Consider the following 20,617-nt stretch of genomic DNA (forward strand, 5'->3'; position numbering starts at 1 on the left):
GGGAGTAGGTGGGGCTGCTCGTCCGCTGCTCGTCCGCTGACCTCACCTACATCCGTAGCGCGCATATCCAAGGGTAGTTTCTGGTCTTTGTTTTAAAGGTTTTCATGGGTTGGTCTTAACAGAAAACGATCCTATTTACATTAGAAACGGGACCTTAATTAACACATACCGAAAACAACCGTATGAGCCGAGATCATGAGACGGAGAGCGAGCTCGGGGGAGAGAGGGACAGATCGCACCCAAGTTACGTCTGTAACTTGATGTTATGTATTTATTTTTACTAACATATAATGGCCTTCGAGATGACTACGTTTTGGAAAAGTTACAAATAAAGTACAAAAAACCTCCAACACCAACGGCCAGAATTCCAGATCGGGAATACTAGGTTTTGACCTAGTCTTGTTATATTATTATTTTTATATTGTTCAGCTAAATACAACAACAAAGATCTCATGTTTTTTAGTGTGCACATGTCTGCATATACCCCTGACTGTTAGAGTACGACCAAGACTAAAGTGACACCTTTCACATGCAAAGGCATAGATTTGATCTGTTAATCATATCCATATCCATTTGGCAGCTTTAATGTTTAAACCACTTTTTGTACAACATCTAATTTCAGCAAAATGAAATGGGGTTTGAATTGACATTATTGTTTTGCATGTGGCATCTGAACTGAATGTATCTGGAAAATGGAAGAAATCATTTGGTGTTGTTGTCTTTGAAGTAATCTCCATTATGTTATAGTAAAAATGTCTCACTCATCCATGTGATGTCATGACTTTCTCACCAGTCATTTGCTGTCACCTGGAATTCACCGTAAAGTTTTTTATCTTCACTGAAATGCAAACACAGTTTGAAGGGACGGTGTGAACGTTTCTCTAACCCTAACCTTATGTGCTCAGGATGAGCACACAACACCCGCTAAGTGCTTCATGTAATCCCTGTGGTGTTTTTATTGATTGAGACTAAAAGACACTGTCAAAGAGAATTATATGCATGACTAGCTGCTGATTTTCTCAATCATTCCTCAACAGAAAGCAAACGTGTCATCTATCGATGTCGGCCTACTCTCCTCTCTGTTTGGCTCTGCTGTCCCTCCTCCTCGCTCCAGCACTGGGACGTAAGTCACCCACAGAAAATGCACACTCAGTGACACATCACAAAATCAGTGTACCGTATATTGCACTAATGCCACCATTATTGTGAAAGTGTTTGTCTTGTACACAGAGAAAAGAGGACTCAGGTTTATGTCTACGCCTGCATGTTGACTGTTGCTAGGCCATTCCCTTTATCAGGACTCAGAAAGCAAAGGCCAGAAATAGCAGACACACTGTGCTGGTCTGTGTTGTGGGATTAAATCAGATTAAATGCCCACTCTGATAATCACAACAAGCCCTTTCTCTGCTGTTGTTTTGGGACACAATAAAGCTAACATGCAAGCACAGTGAGTGCCAGATACAGTAAGTGTACTGCTGAATTTGCTTCATTGTCAGGGCACACACATGCAACTGCATGTGACATCTTAATTGTGGTTCATCTCCCGCTCATTGCACTAATGAGTGGCTTTCTGAGCGTAATGCCGCGGCAGGCAATAACTTTAACAACTTGAGGCCCACATGCACAGTCAGATAAGTGTTTAGTGGTAGTAAATATAGGATAATAAATACCGTCTCACCACTTTATCTCATTTCTCAGCAGTAATGTGGGATCTGTGAAAGGCTTCCAGATGTGTTTTGTTCATGCTGCTCACTGTAAACGAGCTGACTCAGGTTATTGACTGGGGAGGCCCTCCGGCTGTCACCATCCTTGTTTCCTGGAGTTCTTTAAAACGAGGCTTTTCTTGTCTAAAGAAGCAGTCTAGCAATTCAGGAATAGCACCCCCTTTTGACACATCCTAGGAGTTGATATTGCACAGAATGAAATTGGAAAGTGACTGTGAATTATTTGAGTTTGGTGCATGTCTTGACTTGTGTCAAACCTGTGTCAAGTACTAAAAAGCTTTTGTATTGAAACTAAATGAGTTTCACTGACATCAAAAATAATCATAAAAGCTCAAATCAAATGACAGAATGATGTATTGCAGGTTGCAGTTTTCACCAAAGGAGACTTCAAACCTGATAAATCATGAACTTAAATACAAAGGAAAGTGTCTCACCTGCCATATTGACCTATCACATTAAATTTTTTCTGATAACACAAGGCTTTTTCCACAGTCATGCATTGTTAGCTGCCATATTTATCAACATTATTCTTCCATCTCTGATATATTTTGATCACAGGGACTGTCTGAGCGGACTGCATTAGTCTGCGTTTATGCTTTGGAGTGTGGGAATATGTGAGAAACTGTGCGTGTTAGTTTTAAGAGAGCCTCACATTAAAAATGCACACAGTGTATTGTGATGTTAATTCTCTCTGACTTTAAAGACCTTGTGTTTTCCTTGTATCTGTCTCCTGGAGAATGCTAACTGAATAAAATGGCCGCTAATATATTGTATTTGGCAAATTCAGCAAAGAACAGGCATAACAAGATTAATGCTTTTCTTTTGTCCTGTCAGAACTAGACCTCAACCGATTGGATGGTGATACCGTCTGCCCACCAATGAGAAGTGGACAAGATGACCTTCCAGGTAAATGACCTGTAGTTGTGTTGGATTCAAACAAAAGTGAAAGCAGCAGTTGGGGTGGTTGTAAAACCACAAGCGTCACCCTTGAAAACACCCTAAAACAGTAAATAGACTATTCAAAGGAAGGTGGTGAGTTTAATTAGTTGAACAGGGTGGGCCGCCTAATGCCTCAAGACACCCCTTTGGATTTCAATGAGGCAAATAAAATGTTCCACTTGAGCTTCACAGAATTTTAGTTGGAACAATTCAAACTCAGCAAGATTGTAATTGCTCACCACTGCCCTGTTTTAAACAGTTCACACATCTGTGCACACTCTGCTCTTGAAGAAAGTGATGCATTGTTAAGTACAAAAGCTGTAACCCACAAGAACTTTATATCAGTATTTTGCAAAGTCAGTTGTTGTCAAGTGTTGTCCTGCTTTTCCTGTAACTGCAAAAACTCCTCTGCCGATAGCCATGCCTGTCATTCAGTCAGCCTGTAACATGTATGATTGAAAAATAACAATTATCAGATGGATTGCCATGATTTTTTACTGCAAACATTCAGAGTTCCCAGGGAATGAATCCTATTGACTTTTCCTCTTAAACCACCATTTGGTTGAGATATGTGCTTCTGAGTAAAATATCTAAACAGTAGATGAGTTGCTGTATTGCTGTGAAATTAGGTGCACATTCTTGACCCCCTCAGGATAAATTGAAATAACTTCAGTAATCCACCAACCTTTCATCCTCATAATAATTCATTTGGTTATAATAAAACACTATGTGACAGTGTTGCGACCAAGTCATCTTTGCTCAAGTCCCAAGTAAGTCTCAAGTCATTTGGTCCAAGTCTCAAGCAAGTCGAGTCATTTTTTCTTGGGCAAGTCAAGTCAAGTCAAATCAAGCCGAGTCCTTAGTTAAGGCAAGTCAAGATCCAGCACTCTTACCTGTAGTATCTGGTCTTTATAAAGAGAAAAGACAAGGTATTAGTAGCCCGTCTAATAATGATATTAATGGCCAGTTTATATAACCTGTTCAAAAAGTATGACAATGAATTGTATCTGTATTATCTCGGCACAGACGCAGCCATGATGATGGTCTGGTCTGAGACCGTATTGAGTAGTAATGAGTATGACTGATGCGGCTTCTCTTTGGGGAAAAAACATTGATGTTGTGTGTTGCCATAGCGAGGAGTTTGACAGACAGCCAGTCCTCCAATCATGACAGTCACATACCGGGGAGTCGTCCAATCATGTTCCCCAGTTTGTGCTGCATAAATACTTGATAGTTAGACAGAAACTTGACAACACTGAATTATATTATTTTATATTTAACAGCTTTAACAACATTCAAACTTATGAACACACTCAAGTCATCTGAGTCATCATGCCTCAAGTCCAAGTCAAGTCTCAAGTTATTAACTTGCAAGTCCAAGTTGAGTCTCAAGTCATTTATTTTTTGTCAAGTCAAGTCGCAAGTCATCAAAACAGTGACTTGAGTCGACTTGAGTCCAAGTCACCAAGTCTCAAGTCCACATCTCTGCTATGTGATATATAATAATACAGTATAAGCTTCAGCTGTTTTGTTTGTTCTAAGGAATCTGTGTATATGCTAACAAACACTCCTGAAATGATAAACATAGTATAAACATTATGTTCTTAAAATCCATAAGGGTAATTTGCATAGGCTTATCAAGGAACATGTGGACAAACATTCCTGCAACCCATATTTCAGCACATTTAGTTCCCATGTAGCACCTATAATAAGCTTCAAGATGGGACCCACATGGTCTTGCATATATTGTGTTGTTGCAACCCACCTCACACCCAGTGTTATCTTGCATGAATCCCACATGGGCATTCGAAATGAGGTCATTATTCAAACCTTAATTAACCCATTTAGAATCCATTTTCAGCCCATGTAGTATCCAAATAGAGCTTAAGCTGAGGCTGAGAGGGGTCTTGTATATGTTGCCCTGTTGAGCCCACCCAATACCAAGTGTAATTCTGCATGAAACCCATGTAGGTGTTTGACACTGACAATCACATATAGGGCTCATTTTTCAGCCCAATTGCTCACTACGTGGGCCCTGCATAAAAATGTTGGCTGGGGATTTCAGCATGTGAGCATTTTAGCATGCTGAATTGCCATTTAGCTCAAAAGTTCAGCTAGCATGGCTGAGGACTGTATAGAAAATGATATTTACTGCTTTGGAAAGAGATAATACTAAACTTTGTTTTATCAAGCTTACCTGTATGTTGTGCTACAAATTGTTTACAACAAAGTCCTTATCCTATGGTATGATCCCAAAGTAACTTTGTCACAATGACGAGAAAAAAATATATATCTTCCATGACCAAGACATTAACCTTTCGACTAAGAGTCCAGCCATTATCTAAAGCATCAAAGGATCATTACCATAAAGAAATGCTAGCAGCAAAACCACCAATACTTGTTCTTCCTGTGATAGAACAGGCGGAATTATAATAAGATGACACACTTTATCAGCCTCTCCAACTACACCACCATCATTAGAGCTCCAACTATAATTCATAATTAACCTATATTCAGTATTGTGATATGAAGCTAATTCATACATTGTCCATTGTAGGTTTTGATCTGATCACCCAGTTCCAGCTGGATGTGATCCCTCTGAAAGGCGTGAGGAAGGTGGATGGCTCCACTCAGCTCCAGGTGGCCTACCGCCTCGACCGCGAGGCAAACTTCCAAATTCCGACCATGTAAGTACAGTAAAGAGGGTTTTACAGCAAGCAGATAAAAATGCACACAAATGTTAAGGAGCAGCATGGGTCTCCTGGTGCAGGTGTTGCATTATTACAGGTCCGGCACAGATGTTACTGCATGGCGAGCAGCATATAATTGGTAAAGAAAAACATGTCTGAACCTATTTGGCATCTCTAAGCCTCAAAGACAGAGTAGAGGCGTGTGTGTGTGTGTGTGTGTGTGTGTGTGTATGTGTAGTTGGAAAAATCCCTTTAGACGCTACTTAAAGATCTTTGTATCTACAGGAAATGTACAGTAAAACGAAATTTTTCCTCATACCTTTTAGGTAATGATGTCTTCTGAAGTAGTTTAGACTGAAACGTTCAGCACTGGTGTCCTGTGAAATCTTTTTCTAGTTTGTAATTAAAGGATAGTCGGAGCATCATGGTCGGATAAACCCATGTGGACCCTGGGGCAAAAGCAAGCTGTGGGCCTAAATCAAGACTCCCCATTCCTTTGAAAAAAAGTGGTCTAAAAGACAGCACATTTAAGATTCCTTAAGTCAAATTTTTAAAGTGTTATTCGATTGAATTTTGGTTAAAGCAACCTGAGGATGTCAGATGGGGTCTTGCAGAGACACATTTGCAAAACTTCTTTAAGATAAAGCAACAAAGGCTGAGATATTGTAACTTTAGTTCCTGGTGAAAGTCAAGCCGTTAAAATACTTTAGCCTTAAACCATATCTCATGCTGCAACTCATTAGCATGTTTCATCAAACTCTAAGTGGCTGCTAAATGCACCCAACTTTCAAATTCCACATCCCCATTGTAAATGAAATTGTTGGAGTGCCCATACTTTTTCAATTGATAAAATGACCACGGACCAAACGACACAGAGTAAACCTGGGGTCCCTTTGGGATCTGTGGTCCTGGGGCAGCTTGCCACTTTGCCCACTCTATAATGCAGACCTGCTTAGCAACCACATTATTAAAATAAAGCCATCAGCACTTAATTGAACACAAGTGAAAGACATGCTGTTCAAGACGTCATTTCCGAAACTGATTTCAGTACAGAGTGTGCAGGTTAAAGGCTTTACTGCTTTACATAACCAAAAGATGTCTCCTGGTGTTTCCCACTGTGCCTGCTTCACTCTGTTTTGGCTAATCCTGTTCCCTCAGGCCGGCTTTCCTTAGAAGCTCTTATGTAACTCGCTGGCACCCTGAATCTACGCCACTTGGGCCTGTGACAAAGGAAGTAAATACATGTTTATTTCCTCCTTTGGTCCAGTGGCACAGTCTGTGCTATGAAGTCTATACTCACTAGCGAACTTTACGCTTCACTTCTGCCCTTTTCTCTGCAGGGCAAAAGCAGCACATACTTTGCACTTTCTCACCTCAGGCAAAGCTACAGTGTGGTGTTCATTTGTTTTATTGGCTAACAGGAAACTCTTTTTATTGCCTCACCTTGATCGTTTACAAGATGGTAAAAGTCCAGCGGCAGCGCCCATTTATGAATGCACCGCCTACTGAGAATGTGGCTTGTTAAAAACAGCACCAGACTGTGGATGCTAACCAGGGCTAACTTTGTCACTGAAGCAGTGATGTTTCTATTGAGGCTGCCTCTTTCACAGTGTCCCATTTGTGGTATAATAGCATGCCTAATACTCTTGTTTCTTTTAAGCAGGGAGAATAAATGTATTTGTATTTGACTGTCAGACAGTGATGGGGAAGCTTTTGATCTGCGTCTTCATCTTGATTTGATGATAGCTTTGTTGAGTAATGTTTATTTTCTCAATATAAATTAACTTTGACTTAAAAGATGTTTATTGACCTTGCTGGCTGAGCGAAGAGCTTCTTCTCTGATTGTCATTCAATAAATGTGTGAAAACTGTGACATCGTTCCTCGCTACCTCAACTGATTTGAACCCATCACTTACTTTCCCTCTCAGGCTGAACTTTCCTCGTGGCTTCCCTGACGAGTACTCCTTCATGGTGACCTTCCGCATGATCAAGAACACCGTGAGCAAGGTGTGGAATGTCTGGCAAGTAGTGGACGAAGACGGAAATAAACAAGCCGGACTGAGACTGAATGGTGACCAGCAGGCTCTGGAGTACTTCCTGATGGGGGCTGACGGCAACCTGCAGACTGTCACCTTCCCTGGCCTTTCTGTGCTCTTCAACACCAAGTGGCACAAAGTGATGATTGGAGTGGAGCGTGACCAGGTCACTCTATACGTGGACTGCCAGCCTGTGGATCAGAAACCCATTAAGGGCAAAGGCCCCATCAACACAGAGGGAGACACTCTCATTGGCAGGCTGGATGCTGATCCCGACGCCTCCGTAGTGGTAAGCGAGGATGGAGAGTTGCCTGCTGAATTTAATCATGTTCACTGACTCTCCTTACATGCTCTATCAGTGAAATGGTACTTTCTGCGCACAAACACATTCAGGTTTATATGTGTGCTGAGCTTTGCTATAATTCTAAAGTGCTGCTGTCACAGCAAAGCTGCTCAGCTGGGTTCCAGTGGAAAAAAAGAAAAACTTAATCCCTGCAGAAAATAGCATTGGTGGAAAATCAAGCTCAGCGTCCCATACAAGGCCTGGATTTAAAGCCACAAAGAAATAACTGCATCATGGCGAAGCAGTTCAAGATTCAGTGTCACATCTGAGAAAAGGATGCATAGGATTGTATATGTAGTAACATTAACATCTTTTTTTCAGTTTGAACTCCAGTGGATGTTGATTCACTGTGACCCAAAGAGAGCCCAGAGAGAGAGCTGCAACGAGTTGCCTGCCACCGAGGTACAGTAACAAGGATCTGCTCAGCATCTGCTGTGGTTTGTGGTTTTACTCAGGTTGATAGGGTTCCCAGCATGCTGAAAGCAAACAGGGCAGAAATGCTGAGATGGAGTTGCAGAGGTGTAACAAATACTATGCCAAGCAGTTTCCTTTAGCACAGGAGGGCAGAGGTCCATCCAAAACAATTTGCAAGTTGGACAATTGAGAGATTTTATTGTGTTGTCAACAGCAGATTGGAGTTATAGTTCTACAAACATTTCTTGGAGGCGGAGCTGTAAAGGAACAGGCAGACATGATGTCACTGCCTGTGTTAAACCTCAATGCATGGAGCCAAAACACAAATGCTAACTTGCAAACATTTAAAAAACAAAGAGGAAGTCTGCTCAAATTAAAAGTGTGAGATCAGAAACCCAACCTTCACAGTGCTAGATTTTTGTGGTAACAATTTAATGGAAATTCAGCACAAACATGTGCCACATGTTCTGCAACATGAAAACAAGCACCACATGTAGCCTACAAGCTACAACATGGATTTGCATGTTTCAGTCCAAACTGAAATGTTAATACACGACTACTCTTCCACAAAAATTAGAATAATATGATAGAATACGACTTACCAGGTTATGTTTGTCACCCTGCCTACATTTCCATGTTCTTTTCCTGCTGCTACTTGATTATCAGCTGTCAGGAATGCAATACAACACCTGCCACCAGCTGATTATTGTAATTACATTTTAGCTGAAACAGAATTTCAATTGTATCTATTCAGTATCATGACATATTTCCAAGTTAAATCCCAAGGCAGGAAAGCCCACTGTATTCTCGTCGTAGTTGCTAAGAAAGTACACTGTGAAAAGGCCTCGTCCTTAATCTGGACCTGTCAAAGAGACAACCTGCCTCAAAGTGAGCCCATAATCACAGGATAGAGTGAAACACACAGATACACATTTTGGAATGAGAAGCTGACCATGCTGTTTGCTAGCTAGCTAACTAATAAATCCAAGCTCAGTGCTGCTTAAAGTTCCTGACTGATAAATAAGGGGATGTCCTGATGTTTAAAATTGGTTGGTTCAAGCTAACACAGGTAATTAAATTGTTTTATAGAAAGGAAACATGACTTGATTCTGATTTATGACTAAAAAATGTTTCAAATTTATTTTGGTAAATATGGTTAAAAGGCTGATAAGGCACCAGCAGGATTACTTAGGCTACTACCGATATGAACCTCAAACTTGGAAGGATATTAGCATGTATCTTTTAAGCTAGTTATATGAGCAATAGGCTCCATTCCTCTCTTTTTTTACCCTTTACCCTTGTACATTTTAACTGGCTTTTTGTTCTTTAGCTTAAAGTGAAAAGTCAGAAATGTCTCAGGGTGTTTTCAAACAGAGAGGGACACAAATTTTAACCATAGCTCATTTTGTGTTTAACCACTAAACTGTTAATTCAATGCAACCACCAACTTTACAGAGGTTAGCTGTAGGCTAGCTGGAAGCACGCACTGATTGTGTGTTAGTGTACCTGTGTATTTTGGTTCAGCTCAGAAGTTCAACTTAAGCAAATATTTTTATAGCCCTTTTAAACATAGATTTCACCATAACTCCCTAAATCAGGTATTTCTTTCAATTTTTTTAACTGAACAGGAAGCAAACAGGTTACCTTTAACGTTGCTAAGAAGCCACCGAATGTTGTTGTTCCCCCGATTTGCAGGCATTCTCTGATGCTGCAGGTTAGCGGCTAACTTAGCCGCTAACGTATAGGTCGCACACGTAAAACATCCTTGAAATGTTACAGCAATGTCCTAAACTTTTTTACAAACTCCACTCTCTGCTTAAAAGTGAGACAACATTGCCCCCCATTCCATTATTAAACCAGATTATGCTTCATTTATGTAACAGGTTGTTAAAATAACCTTTTTTTGTCTTGTCAATATCTTTTAATTTGACTACCCAGTTATATGCCTCAGAAAGCAACATTTTCCTTAAAGCCGCTTGGTACTTAGATAGAGCTTCACATAATGGCATACCAGATATGCTTGTGTCCAATTCCAATGCAAGATACTCATCATTCATGCATTCATTCCACCATCTTGTCCAGAGATTGTTTCCAGTTGGTACATGACAACAAATGCAGCAGAGTCACGCAGTAGAAATCCTTTTTTAAGGAACATTAGGTCAACGTAATCCTGAATTGAAAATACACACACACACACACACACACACACACACACACACACGTACACACACATTGTGTAAGTCCAGGCCAATTTGATTTCATTTATGACTGAATATTATCTTTTATGTCAGTTCTGCTTTAATGAGATTTCTGCCTCTGAGAAATACTGTAACCTATATTGAAAATGCCACTCTGCTGTCTCCAACCTCATTCAGTACAAAGTCTGCAGTACCTTACCTTTTGATTTGATTACTTGGATCAAGATGCAAATGTGCATAGATTTTAGGCTAACATTTCTGCATCCAGCTGTGAGGCAGTCCTGTAGATGGGGAGTGATGGGACTATGGGCTGTAAATTCAAATGACAGCATGAAATACTCACTACTATGATCATGAACTGGTAAACCGCTTCTGCTGACACTTTTGGTGAGGGCGGTGTGATGACTTTCTCTAACTTTCCTTTTGTTTGATTTCTCTTGCTTCTTCAGATGTATGCCAATGCTGAGGTATTTATTTTTCTACTCTACTCCCCTTTTGCTTTGTGATTTTAAAGCCAATAATCTACTTCAGTGCTTCGGTTGCCTAATTACCTCACTGCTTTGTTCTAAATCTAATTCATGGTGGTGGAGGTTTTTTGTTTCTTTTCTTTCTTTTGCAGTTTTGGGGTTTGTAGAACATTTATATGTGTAATTGTACCTTAAATGTCCCCAATTTGAAACATGTCTGCAGACAGTAAATTGATGTACATTAAGCACCATTTAAATTAATATGACCTTATGGTGCAGGCTTTTATTCAAATGTATGTTTTATTGAAATTTGATACTACTTTATATTTGATAAAAAAAAATACCATTCTGGATAAGTGATGATACGTTTTGCTGACTGGATGTCTCCACTCTCAGCCTGACAAGTCACTCCAAGGTCCCCCAGGAGCCCCTGGCCCAGAGGGCCCCCGAGGCCCCTCAGGAGAAAACGGCAGAGATGGAAGAGATGTAAGCATTTCCTCCTCGATAAAAGTTGTTCTTTCTACAAACAAGTACATTCCTTTATTGTCTGAATCCTCAACACAAAGAAAGTATTCTTCTCTTTGTGCCTCTGCTTTCTTTAATGATGTTGTTTTGTTCGTCTCTCCAGGGTCTTCCAGGTTCTCCTGGCAGTCCAGGCACTCCTGTAAGTATGAAATGCTCAAAATATATTGGCAGAATCCCTTACAAGCTGTTGAGCTATCCTCCCTTTTTGTGGATTTGTTTTTGCTGTGTGATACCTCAGGGAAATTACACCTGTGTTCAAGAATTTACTATATTTCAAAATGGATTTTCTCAACATAAGATGACTGGGCACGTAGTTTTTTTTTTCATCTCAGAATTGACACTTTATAGTAACAATTCCCCTGTTGGATATTACTTTCCTACAAAATGACAAGTTATGTTCACAGAGAGAAAGTTGTAGGCTGCTGCTTATTGAGGTTGTTCGGAAATGGTATCAACGGATTGAAGACGCATTCAGATCCGATCACTCAGGCCACATACGGAGGTGGTCTGGGACGCATTTATCCACATACGTCTGGTAGTGTGAACACACGTGTCAGGGGCCACATTAAGCACCGCCCGCTCTCCCCGTATCCACGGCAATGATCACCTCTCCTTTCATTCCTGTCTGATTTAACGTTTCTCGATTTTTTTTCATTTTTGTCTCATGTCACTCCAGCTGTGTAAACGTTCATGCATGAAAGCGGAGTGTGCACGGAAACACAGACAGATCGTATCTTTATTTACTCACTGAGAGAGAGAATCTATTTTTTAATACAGGACGATGCGGGTCAGAGATATGATCATGGAGCAGTTTATCACAGTTTCAAAATCAAGTGATCCTCATGAAGTTAATCAAAGTTTTTAATCATGCTGCGCAGTGAAGAGGACACAGATCTGTGCGTGTGTCATGCTCTGCTCCTGAATGAAATTGTAACATTGCTCCTGGCTTTATAGCAGTCGCTATCTGTCCCGTATTTCGCGCACAGTTACCATGGAGTCTAAACTACATCTTCACATCACATGCTGTGACTGACACGAGCAGGAGCTACCCACGTGCAGATCATCATAGGTTATAATAACGCCGCGCGGGGAGGAGACCGACGCTTCATAACGTGGATCTGTGTGTTAATCACACAGATATTTCGGTCTGTCTGTCACTTTTAACAGAGACTCCAGTCTGCTGTGTATCATATATTTGATAAACACAGAGCTGTGGAGGAGCATCAGGCTTCATGATCAAACTAAGTTTTATATCATGTCATCACTCCAGTCCGCGATCACCCCCTCCGTCCCTCCTCCCTCCTTGCTCGTGCGCAGCAGCTCTCCCCCTTTCTGTGCTGCGAGTCTGCATCACACTTTCTTTCATTTCATGATGTTTTATATTATTATATGATAAGTCTAATGAAAGAGATTGAGCCTCCGTGTTAATTTGCAAGTGGTCACTGAAGACACATGCTAGGTGTGAACTGCAGGCTTAGAGCTGTCCACTTGTGATCGGATCACCCAGGACAGATGCGTAATTTCAATTGTGAACACAACCATTCAGACAGCGTCTGCTAACGAGCAAGCTAATGGCTAATGTGCTAACAGGAAGGCTTCAGTACTTTCTAGCTAAAACGATGTCAGTTCCCCATTTTGTTTTCCACTAGTAGCCATTGGCTGTCTCTTTGAGCCTCATATGTCTCAGCTAATGAGTTTAGAGTGGAGCTTGATGAAAGCCTGATGTGCCTCATGCGCCTGCAACCCTTACCTTGTGCATCTGTATAAGACGGCAAGGGCCGTGGCAAAGGACATAGAATTCCCTTCCTACCACAAGTTATGCCACAAAGGTATTTGCACTGATACCTGGCTGGTTAACCTGAGGGTTAAGTGAAGGCGACATGCTAACAGGTTCCTCTGTCATTAATGGTTGCTCTTTTCCTGTCCAACCCATTTGTTATCTGCACAGCCTTACACAAGTTTGGTTTGTTGTTGATCTAAGTAACAATAAGAGTTGGCCACCTTTCATTGATTAAATGTTGACTGATGCTGCCCCTTCGTATCTTAGCAACACAGTGCGGGGAGATGCAGGAAGAAGATAAAGCTGTTTCACTCCCTGTTGTGTCTGTTTCCTAGGGCAGCAAAGGGGAGCAGGGAGAGATCGGTCTTCCTGGACAGAGAGGCCTGCCCGGCCTTCCTGGATCTGCTGTAGGAAACACCTCATACACTGACACGCACTTTATATTATCTGCCAGTTGCTGTCTGTGTGATTGTATGTTTGTTTTCTGCAGGGTTCATCTGGCCCAATGGGTCCAAGAGGGCCTGTGGGAGAGAGAGTGAGTAAACATTCAGATCACTTATAAATCATTCATTGAAACGATTATCAGCCTGGACGATGTCACTGATTTTGGTCCTTCGTGATTGTAGGGACTTCCTGGCTTTCCTGGACCTGCAGGTCCTCCTGTAAGTGGAAAAATCCCTTATCAAAAGATATGTGCATGGAAATGAAACTGAATGTGACCATGAAGAAACTACCAATAAGTCTACTAAAATCTGCCTATCAATTCACAGGGCCCAGCAAGTGAAGGACCCGCTGTATGTATTTGCTACATTCTTCTATTTTCTCTGTTGTTTTATTCTGAGACTTGTTAAAATGCTGAATTATCTTCTGTGTCTGTTTCTCACAGGGACCGCCAGGAAAACCCGGAATCCCAGGAGATGAGGGAAACATCGGACCTGAGGTCAGTGTTCAAATTAAGACACAAGTGTGTGGAGAACTTCAATTAGAATCTATGTACAACAATTAAAGAAAAAGTCAGTGATAAACGTACGTAAGTAAGTAAGTATTGAACTCAAGTGTAAAGAAGTTGCACTACACTTGAGCACCTCTATTCAACTACATTTTAAAAGGAAAAAATGTACTTTTTTCCCCACGACATATATTTTACAGCAATAGTAATTACTTGCTTTAAGGCTGCACATAAAAGACATATGCCTGCTGGGCAGCATTAAGTGCAGCTTTCATCTCTCTGTGCTGTGCCTGGCCAAGCACCATGGGTCAAGGCCCAGCCATCAGAAGCTCGCTGGTACTTCCCTCCAGGGTCTGGCTCCAGTGGGAAGCCACCGGATTGGAGTGAGTTAGTGCTCCAGGTCACGAATTTGGACTGTGACAAAAGAACAAGATCTTAGATACACACGGCCAAAATTAGTTTCCACCATAGAGTGGCTGTGCTCATCCTTAGAGACAGGGTAAGGAGTTCAGACATTCAGAGTTCAGAGTAAAGCAGCTGCTCCTTCACACCTGAAGAGCCAGATAAGGTATTTGGGGCAGCTGTTCAGGATGCCTCTTGGGCCCCTTCCTCTGGAGGTTCTCTGGGCACCTCCAGCTGGTAGGAGACCCTGGGTTAGACACAGAGCATGCTGGAGAGATAACATGACATATCTCATCTGGCCTTGGGACGCTTCAGGTTGCCCCTGGAGGAGCTGGAAACCTTGTTTGGCAGAAGGAAGTCGAGGTTAACTTGCTTAGCCCGCTGGCTAAATGGAAGACAATGGATGACTAAATAAAAAGCAAAAATTAGATAAACGTCGAGAAACGAGAAAAGGGAACAGATTTGTGTAGCTTAACTTTGCAGGCCCAGCCCCTATGTTAGGAATCTCTGGACAAATACACTTAAATGAAATATGTATGTAGTTAAAGAAAAGTTCTGCTTTCACGTTAATGCCTCAGTCACAATAAGTACATTTTGCAGAGATAACTTAAATACTTTTACAATATAAATACTACTTGTTTCTAATGTCTAATTTTTAGACTGTTGTATTGCAAACTTTTACTAAAGGACCTTAGGACTTCTTCCAATCCTAACAACAGATATAAACATAGAGCCAAGTTAACGTTTCTGGATGCATCAACTGTTAGAACCTAAATTTGTTTTTACCGCATTATAAAACTTTGCTGTATTTGCTTGCTAAAGGGTTTGATGAAAATCTTACATTAGGATAATATTTACTGTTTTTGCAGGGTGCACCTGGACCCAGAGGGGGACCAGGCATCGCAGGGCTTCCTGGCCCTCCTGGTCCACCAGGGCCTGTGGTAAGAACCAGAGCTAAGCCGTGTTTAGTAACATTTACTAATACATCAACATTTCATTCAACATGCCTTTTGATTATCCATATTTAACAGCCAGTAAACAGATGTTTGAATTGCAGGTTTCATGCAGAAATTCAAGTATAGTGTAACCTAACATTAATTATTAAGTGTCTGAAACTGTTTATTGGGATGCTGTTCCATGTCTCCTCCTGTTGTGTGTCATAAGACGCTTCTGTTAGACATAGACAGTGTACAGTAGGCAACTTATTGAAGCATATGTATATTCAATCAATGGTTAGTTTCTGCATGCCTTTGAAGTAAAGCTCAGCATCAGCCATTTACTTCATATCGACCATCTACTGAACAGATTTAACCCCAATAATACTCACACTCATTTTTCATCACGATCTGGACACCTCTACACTTCACCTTGAGCTTACATTTCTCTGTGTTAATCATGGGTGTACGACAATGTTGCATGCTGCTGTGTCATGTCACATTATCTCTGCTGGAATTTCTGCTGTGGTGGATTTATGTGGACATCTAAACCCCCCGCGGCTGTTTTAGATGTCACTGTGCTGTGTTTTAGGGACCGCCTGGTGCCAGCAATGAGGGAAGTGGGGAAGCTGTGAGTGTTTTACTGTCTTACACACTGCCAAATGTTTCCTGGCTGCATGGCAATTGGATTGGTGACAGTGCATGTTTGATCAAATTGAGTCACTGAAGTTAAGAAGCTCTGCAGCAGCAGCAGCTATGCTGATTAAGAATCTGTTTTGTTTATTACATCCCTCATTGCATCCCGTCCCTCTGTCTCTATATGTTCTTAGTGTCCTGCTGCCTGTCCTGCTGGACCCCAGGGACTGGCTGGATTACCAGGGATGAAGGTGAGGATTTTTTAATTTACCGTAAATTTGATTTAATTGTGGGTGGGGCCGTATTGTTAACTGTTCTTCTGTAGCCTTCACAAAGGTCAGATGACTCAAAGCACTGAGTTCATTAGCTATGCGAACTGTAATAGTGGCGGCTGCTCAGTGGTGGAGTCGCTCATCTCTCAATCAGAAGGTTGGGGGTTCGATTCCTGACTACAGTCACATGTCGGAGTGTCCTTGGGCAAGACACTGAACACCAAATTGCTCCTGAAGGCACAGGCCATCAGTGTGTTAATGTAAGTGTGAATGGGTGAATATGAGATGTAGTGTAAAAGCCCTTTGAGCGGTCGGACTCGGAAGACTAAAAAAGTTTGATATAAGTACAGTCTTTTTACCATTTAATACATACTTATAGGCAGAAAGCATTAAGCCAACTTGAACATCAAGAAAAGTATCTGCCAGAATTAGTGGCTTTAGAGGTATTCCACACAACAACAGTATTTTTCCTTAATCACTGCATTTCACGCTGCAGACATTGACTAAATATTTAAACAAATTTAAAGTTTCTAAAATGTTCACTGATTAAAAATCTGAGGCAAGTTATCCATTCTGTGCAAACTGATTTCTAGCCTGGGGAATATGGATTGGTCAATCAAACACTTTCCTCCAGACTAAAATATCTCAAAAACTATTGAATGGATTATAGTAAAATCATTTACCGACATTCATGTTCAAATGCATTATTTTTTTCTTTCCTTTCAGCTCATATTTGTGAGATTTGGCTAATCCTGTTGACCTGTGCTTTGATTGGCTACTTTAACTGTGCTTTGACTGGTTGACTCCTTGCCTAAAAGTTCACCTTTAGCTCTTTCTGCAAGGAAACTGGCCCACCCAGGAGTACACTGGACTAATGTTTGTGTCCTCTGTACAGTTGTTAATCTATTGTTTCAACCTAAACCAAAATCTTTCCTTAAATCTAAGTAGTGTTGGTTTTCAAACCTCAGAAAATGCAAATATTTACAATGCTATCCGTGTTCTTGTAAGGTTAGGTACAGCACTGCTTGTTGAGGAAAGATTTAAAAAAATACTTGGTAAAATAAGAAAATATCGTGGTTTGGCATAAAATATTGAGTCACAGTGGCATTTGTTTCAAAAGTGACACAAACAGTGGTGTCAAAGGTCACGCAAAGCTGATGCTGCGTTCCGGACAACTGGGAACTCTAGAACTTCCCATTCGCAATGTCCCGACTTCCGATGGTGTCTCAAATTTCTCAAGTAGAAACTCCAACTTTGATGGCATTCCATAGCTATTTTTCTAGTCGGAGGTTGGAAAAATGCTGCGTTCCAGACTTCACAGTTTAGAAGTAGGAAATTTCTCCTGGGTGAAAAAGTAGCCAGAGTGGCCATCATGTTTCCTTTGTGAACCTGTTAGCATAGCATGCTGACATTAGCACTTCAGTTAAAACTCTGCTGTGCCTGGGTACAGCCTCACAGAAGCACTCGTGTGGCCATATTATATCCATCTTAATGTAATTTGCAGGCACTTTCATTTACTCAGATACAAATCTAATGAAAATACATTTGATTGATGCCTTCAGGGACACAAAGGTACAGATGGTGAGCCTGGAAAAGACGGAATATCTGGAGATAAGGTATGTGAGAGAGTTTTAATGTTCCTACCTTAAAACAAGGTCCCTCTGCTCCAACACACTTCTGTGTGAATCATCCAGCATCGGTTCGTCTGTATGGAAGGAGACTGATACCAAGAATGATTTGCACTTAAATGAGTTCATTGTAGCCTCTGAACAGCTTAATATATTGTAATTAATTTGTTCTTGTTTGTTTTATCTCCACAGGGAGACGCAGGAGCACAAGGTCCCCAGGGGCCTCCAGGTCGCATGGGAGATGATGTAAGGAAAATATTCCTCACAACAGACCCGAGAGGGATCAGTGATATGTGTTTTTAAAAATGCTCTGCTGTTATTTCAGGGGCAAAGAGGGCCCATTGGATTCCCTGGAACCCTGGGAGAAAAGGGAGACAAAGTCAGTTCAACAGCAGTTTCTTCACAAGTTTTAAAATGAGATAAGATTTGCAGCATTGTATTTATAGATAAAAACTGACTCCTGTGTTCATAGGGTCCACCTGGATTCAATGGCGTCCCAGGACCAACCGGCCCCCCAGGAGCCCCTGTAAGCAGTCTCACTTAGATCAGTTCTTTTACTCTGAGAGAAATAGGACAGGACGTAATTGAAAACCAACCTTCAAGATGTGTCTCTGATCGAATCTCTTGTCTCAGGGTGTGGAGGGAGTCCGTGGACGTCAGGGTTTGGAGGGTCCTAAGGGTGACGATGTAAGTTCTTCACTTCAGCTTCTGGATCACATTGCAAATATAATCTAAAAGATTGTTTTGGTTAAAGACTTTGATTTTGCTCAGGGAGCTGTGGGACCTCAAGGAGAGCAGGGCCCTGCGGGGGAGAAAGGAGAAGTTGTGAGTACGCTGGTGGGATTGAATAAACTTTTCTTTGGCTCTTTGATTCTTTAGCACAGAAATAACCGTGTGCTGTGATGTTTCAGGGAGAGCCTGGCGCCGACGGCTTGGATGGACTTCCTGGAGTTGATGGAGCAAAGGTGACTTCTTTGAATTCCAACTGCATTTTTTTTGGTTCCAGTATTCAATATCTCCTGTTCAGCTTCTGATACAATGTTTACACCATCACTTTCCACTGAAACACACTCAATGGACTTAATTACAGCCTAATGTTTAAACATGAGATACTTCAGTTGCTATGATTATCCACCAGACGCACATGATTGTACCAGACCACGAAAGGTTATATTAGAAAAATGTGTGTGTAATATATTAAATGTGTTTGTATTTCAAATTGAAAAAGTATCCAAATATATTTCCTGTTCCCAAGTGTTTACTTTCAGGCATGAACTCCATTATATCAGTAATGGACAACAAGACATACGTATACTGACTAACAAATATTGATTGACTCTAGTAATTATTGTACTTTTTGCTCAACAGGGAGAGGCTGGTACTCCTGGAGCTGTTGGTATCAGGGGGATTGTGGGTATTCCAGTAAGTCCAACTTCTTTTTCTTTTATTGTCTTTAAAAAAGTCTGTTACACTTAATAGTAATTGTGATTGTGTATTATTTTGGTACTTATAATTGCTATATAGCAAACTAAATGTAAAACAATGATCACTGATGTTGGACACAGCTCCTCTCTGGAGCCACAGGAACATCTGATTCTAAGAGTGTTGTACTTGTGAGGTGAGAGGCTACAGATTACACCTGAATGGACAAACTCTACAATCAGCACAGTAGAAATAAAACTCAATGTTATGTATCTGAGGATTTTCTGAAAGGATTCTCTTCTTGTATTATCCTGTGAGGGTTCAGATTACATAAACTGCAGACTGGGAACTTTTTCAGACGAAAGGATTTGTAAGCCCCCGCAAGAAAATGCATTGTTGCATATTTTTTGTTGTTGCCATTGAATCTTCTAAAGTATGGCTATGTACCTCTAACCTCAGAGTGGCAGCAAAGAGTCTTCTTCAAAACAGTATAATGTTTATTTAATAAACCATGGTGCCATTTAGAGTAAAATACATGATAAGCGGTATGTAGCGGTGAGTGTGCCTACCTGTTATCAACACATCAACATCACAGTGACCGGTCAACCCAGGATAGAGGCTTAGCAGTGAGTTAGGGTCTAACTCTATTGGGCAAATGGTAGTAGACAAGCAATGGGTGACACCAACATATACACTGATTTTATGCAATAATGTCACAACACTCATGGTTTCCCACTGGGGCGGCTGTGGCTCAGTGGTAGAGTCAGTTGCCTCTCAATCAGAAGGTGGGTGGTTCGATCCCTGACTGCTACAGTCACATGCTGAAGTGGGCAAAACACTGATCCCCAAATTGCTCCCGAAGCCATAGCCATCAGGTATGAATGCATAATGAATAATAATAATAATAGAAAAATGAATGCATAGATCCTGATTGGAGACTGCCACGTAGGTCATTGCCATCAGTGTGTGACTGAGTGTATGAAAGGGTGAATGTGACATGTGCTATAAGTACAGTCCATTTACAGTCCAGTGCAATGATAAATCCTTATCCCTGCAGGGATACCTCAACACTAAACCATGATTGTAAACATGGCCAACATTACACCTGCTTCATATCAGCCTGTAAGCATGCTGTTAGCATTTAGCTCAAAGCATTGCTTTGCCATATGCCGGGTCCACTTCAAACAGGATGGATGGTATAGACGGGAAAGATTCCTTTGTTTTTAAACCCACTCAAATCTGGGTTTTATTCAGTTG

The 20,617-nt window shown here is 41.1% G+C and overlaps 1 protein-coding gene across 1 annotated transcript in view; it reads left to right on the forward strand.

Moving 5' to 3' along the window:
* The first annotated feature begins 1,059 nt into the window (after positions 1 to 1,059).
* The window catches only part of LOC138609257 (collagen alpha-1(IX) chain-like), a 28,449-nt gene continuing 8,891 nt past the window's right edge, over positions 1,060 to 20,617 (forward strand). Inside the window, exons 1-24 of the mRNA XM_069681894.1 lie at positions 1,060 to 1,123; positions 2,559 to 2,630; positions 5,221 to 5,350; positions 7,282 to 7,678; positions 8,054 to 8,134; positions 10,794 to 10,811; positions 11,208 to 11,297; positions 11,440 to 11,475; positions 13,452 to 13,523; positions 13,607 to 13,651; positions 13,743 to 13,778; positions 13,887 to 13,910; positions 14,003 to 14,056; positions 15,337 to 15,408; positions 15,995 to 16,033; positions 16,233 to 16,289; positions 17,873 to 17,926; positions 18,131 to 18,184; positions 18,264 to 18,317; positions 18,411 to 18,464; positions 18,572 to 18,625; positions 18,710 to 18,763; positions 18,850 to 18,903; positions 19,307 to 19,360. Coding sequence (XP_069537995.1) covers positions 1,060 to 1,123; positions 2,559 to 2,630; positions 5,221 to 5,350; positions 7,282 to 7,678; positions 8,054 to 8,134; positions 10,794 to 10,811; positions 11,208 to 11,297; positions 11,440 to 11,475; positions 13,452 to 13,523; positions 13,607 to 13,651; positions 13,743 to 13,778; positions 13,887 to 13,910; positions 14,003 to 14,056; positions 15,337 to 15,408; positions 15,995 to 16,033; positions 16,233 to 16,289; positions 17,873 to 17,926; positions 18,131 to 18,184; positions 18,264 to 18,317; positions 18,411 to 18,464; positions 18,572 to 18,625; positions 18,710 to 18,763; positions 18,850 to 18,903; positions 19,307 to 19,360 — 1,719 coding nt within the window. The remainder of the gene's footprint in view (positions 1,124 to 2,558; positions 2,631 to 5,220; positions 5,351 to 7,281; positions 7,679 to 8,053; positions 8,135 to 10,793; positions 10,812 to 11,207; positions 11,298 to 11,439; positions 11,476 to 13,451; positions 13,524 to 13,606; positions 13,652 to 13,742; positions 13,779 to 13,886; positions 13,911 to 14,002; positions 14,057 to 15,336; positions 15,409 to 15,994; positions 16,034 to 16,232; positions 16,290 to 17,872; positions 17,927 to 18,130; positions 18,185 to 18,263; positions 18,318 to 18,410; positions 18,465 to 18,571; positions 18,626 to 18,709; positions 18,764 to 18,849; positions 18,904 to 19,306; positions 19,361 to 20,617) is intronic.

Source organism: Semicossyphus pulcher, unplaced genomic scaffold (assembly GCF_022749685.1).
Source record: "Semicossyphus pulcher isolate SPU_LCO1_2020_fin unplaced genomic scaffold, fSemPul1.0.p SCAF_5, whole genome shotgun sequence".
NCBI classification, from domain to species: Eukaryota; Metazoa; Chordata; class Actinopteri; order Labriformes; family Labridae; genus Semicossyphus; species Semicossyphus pulcher.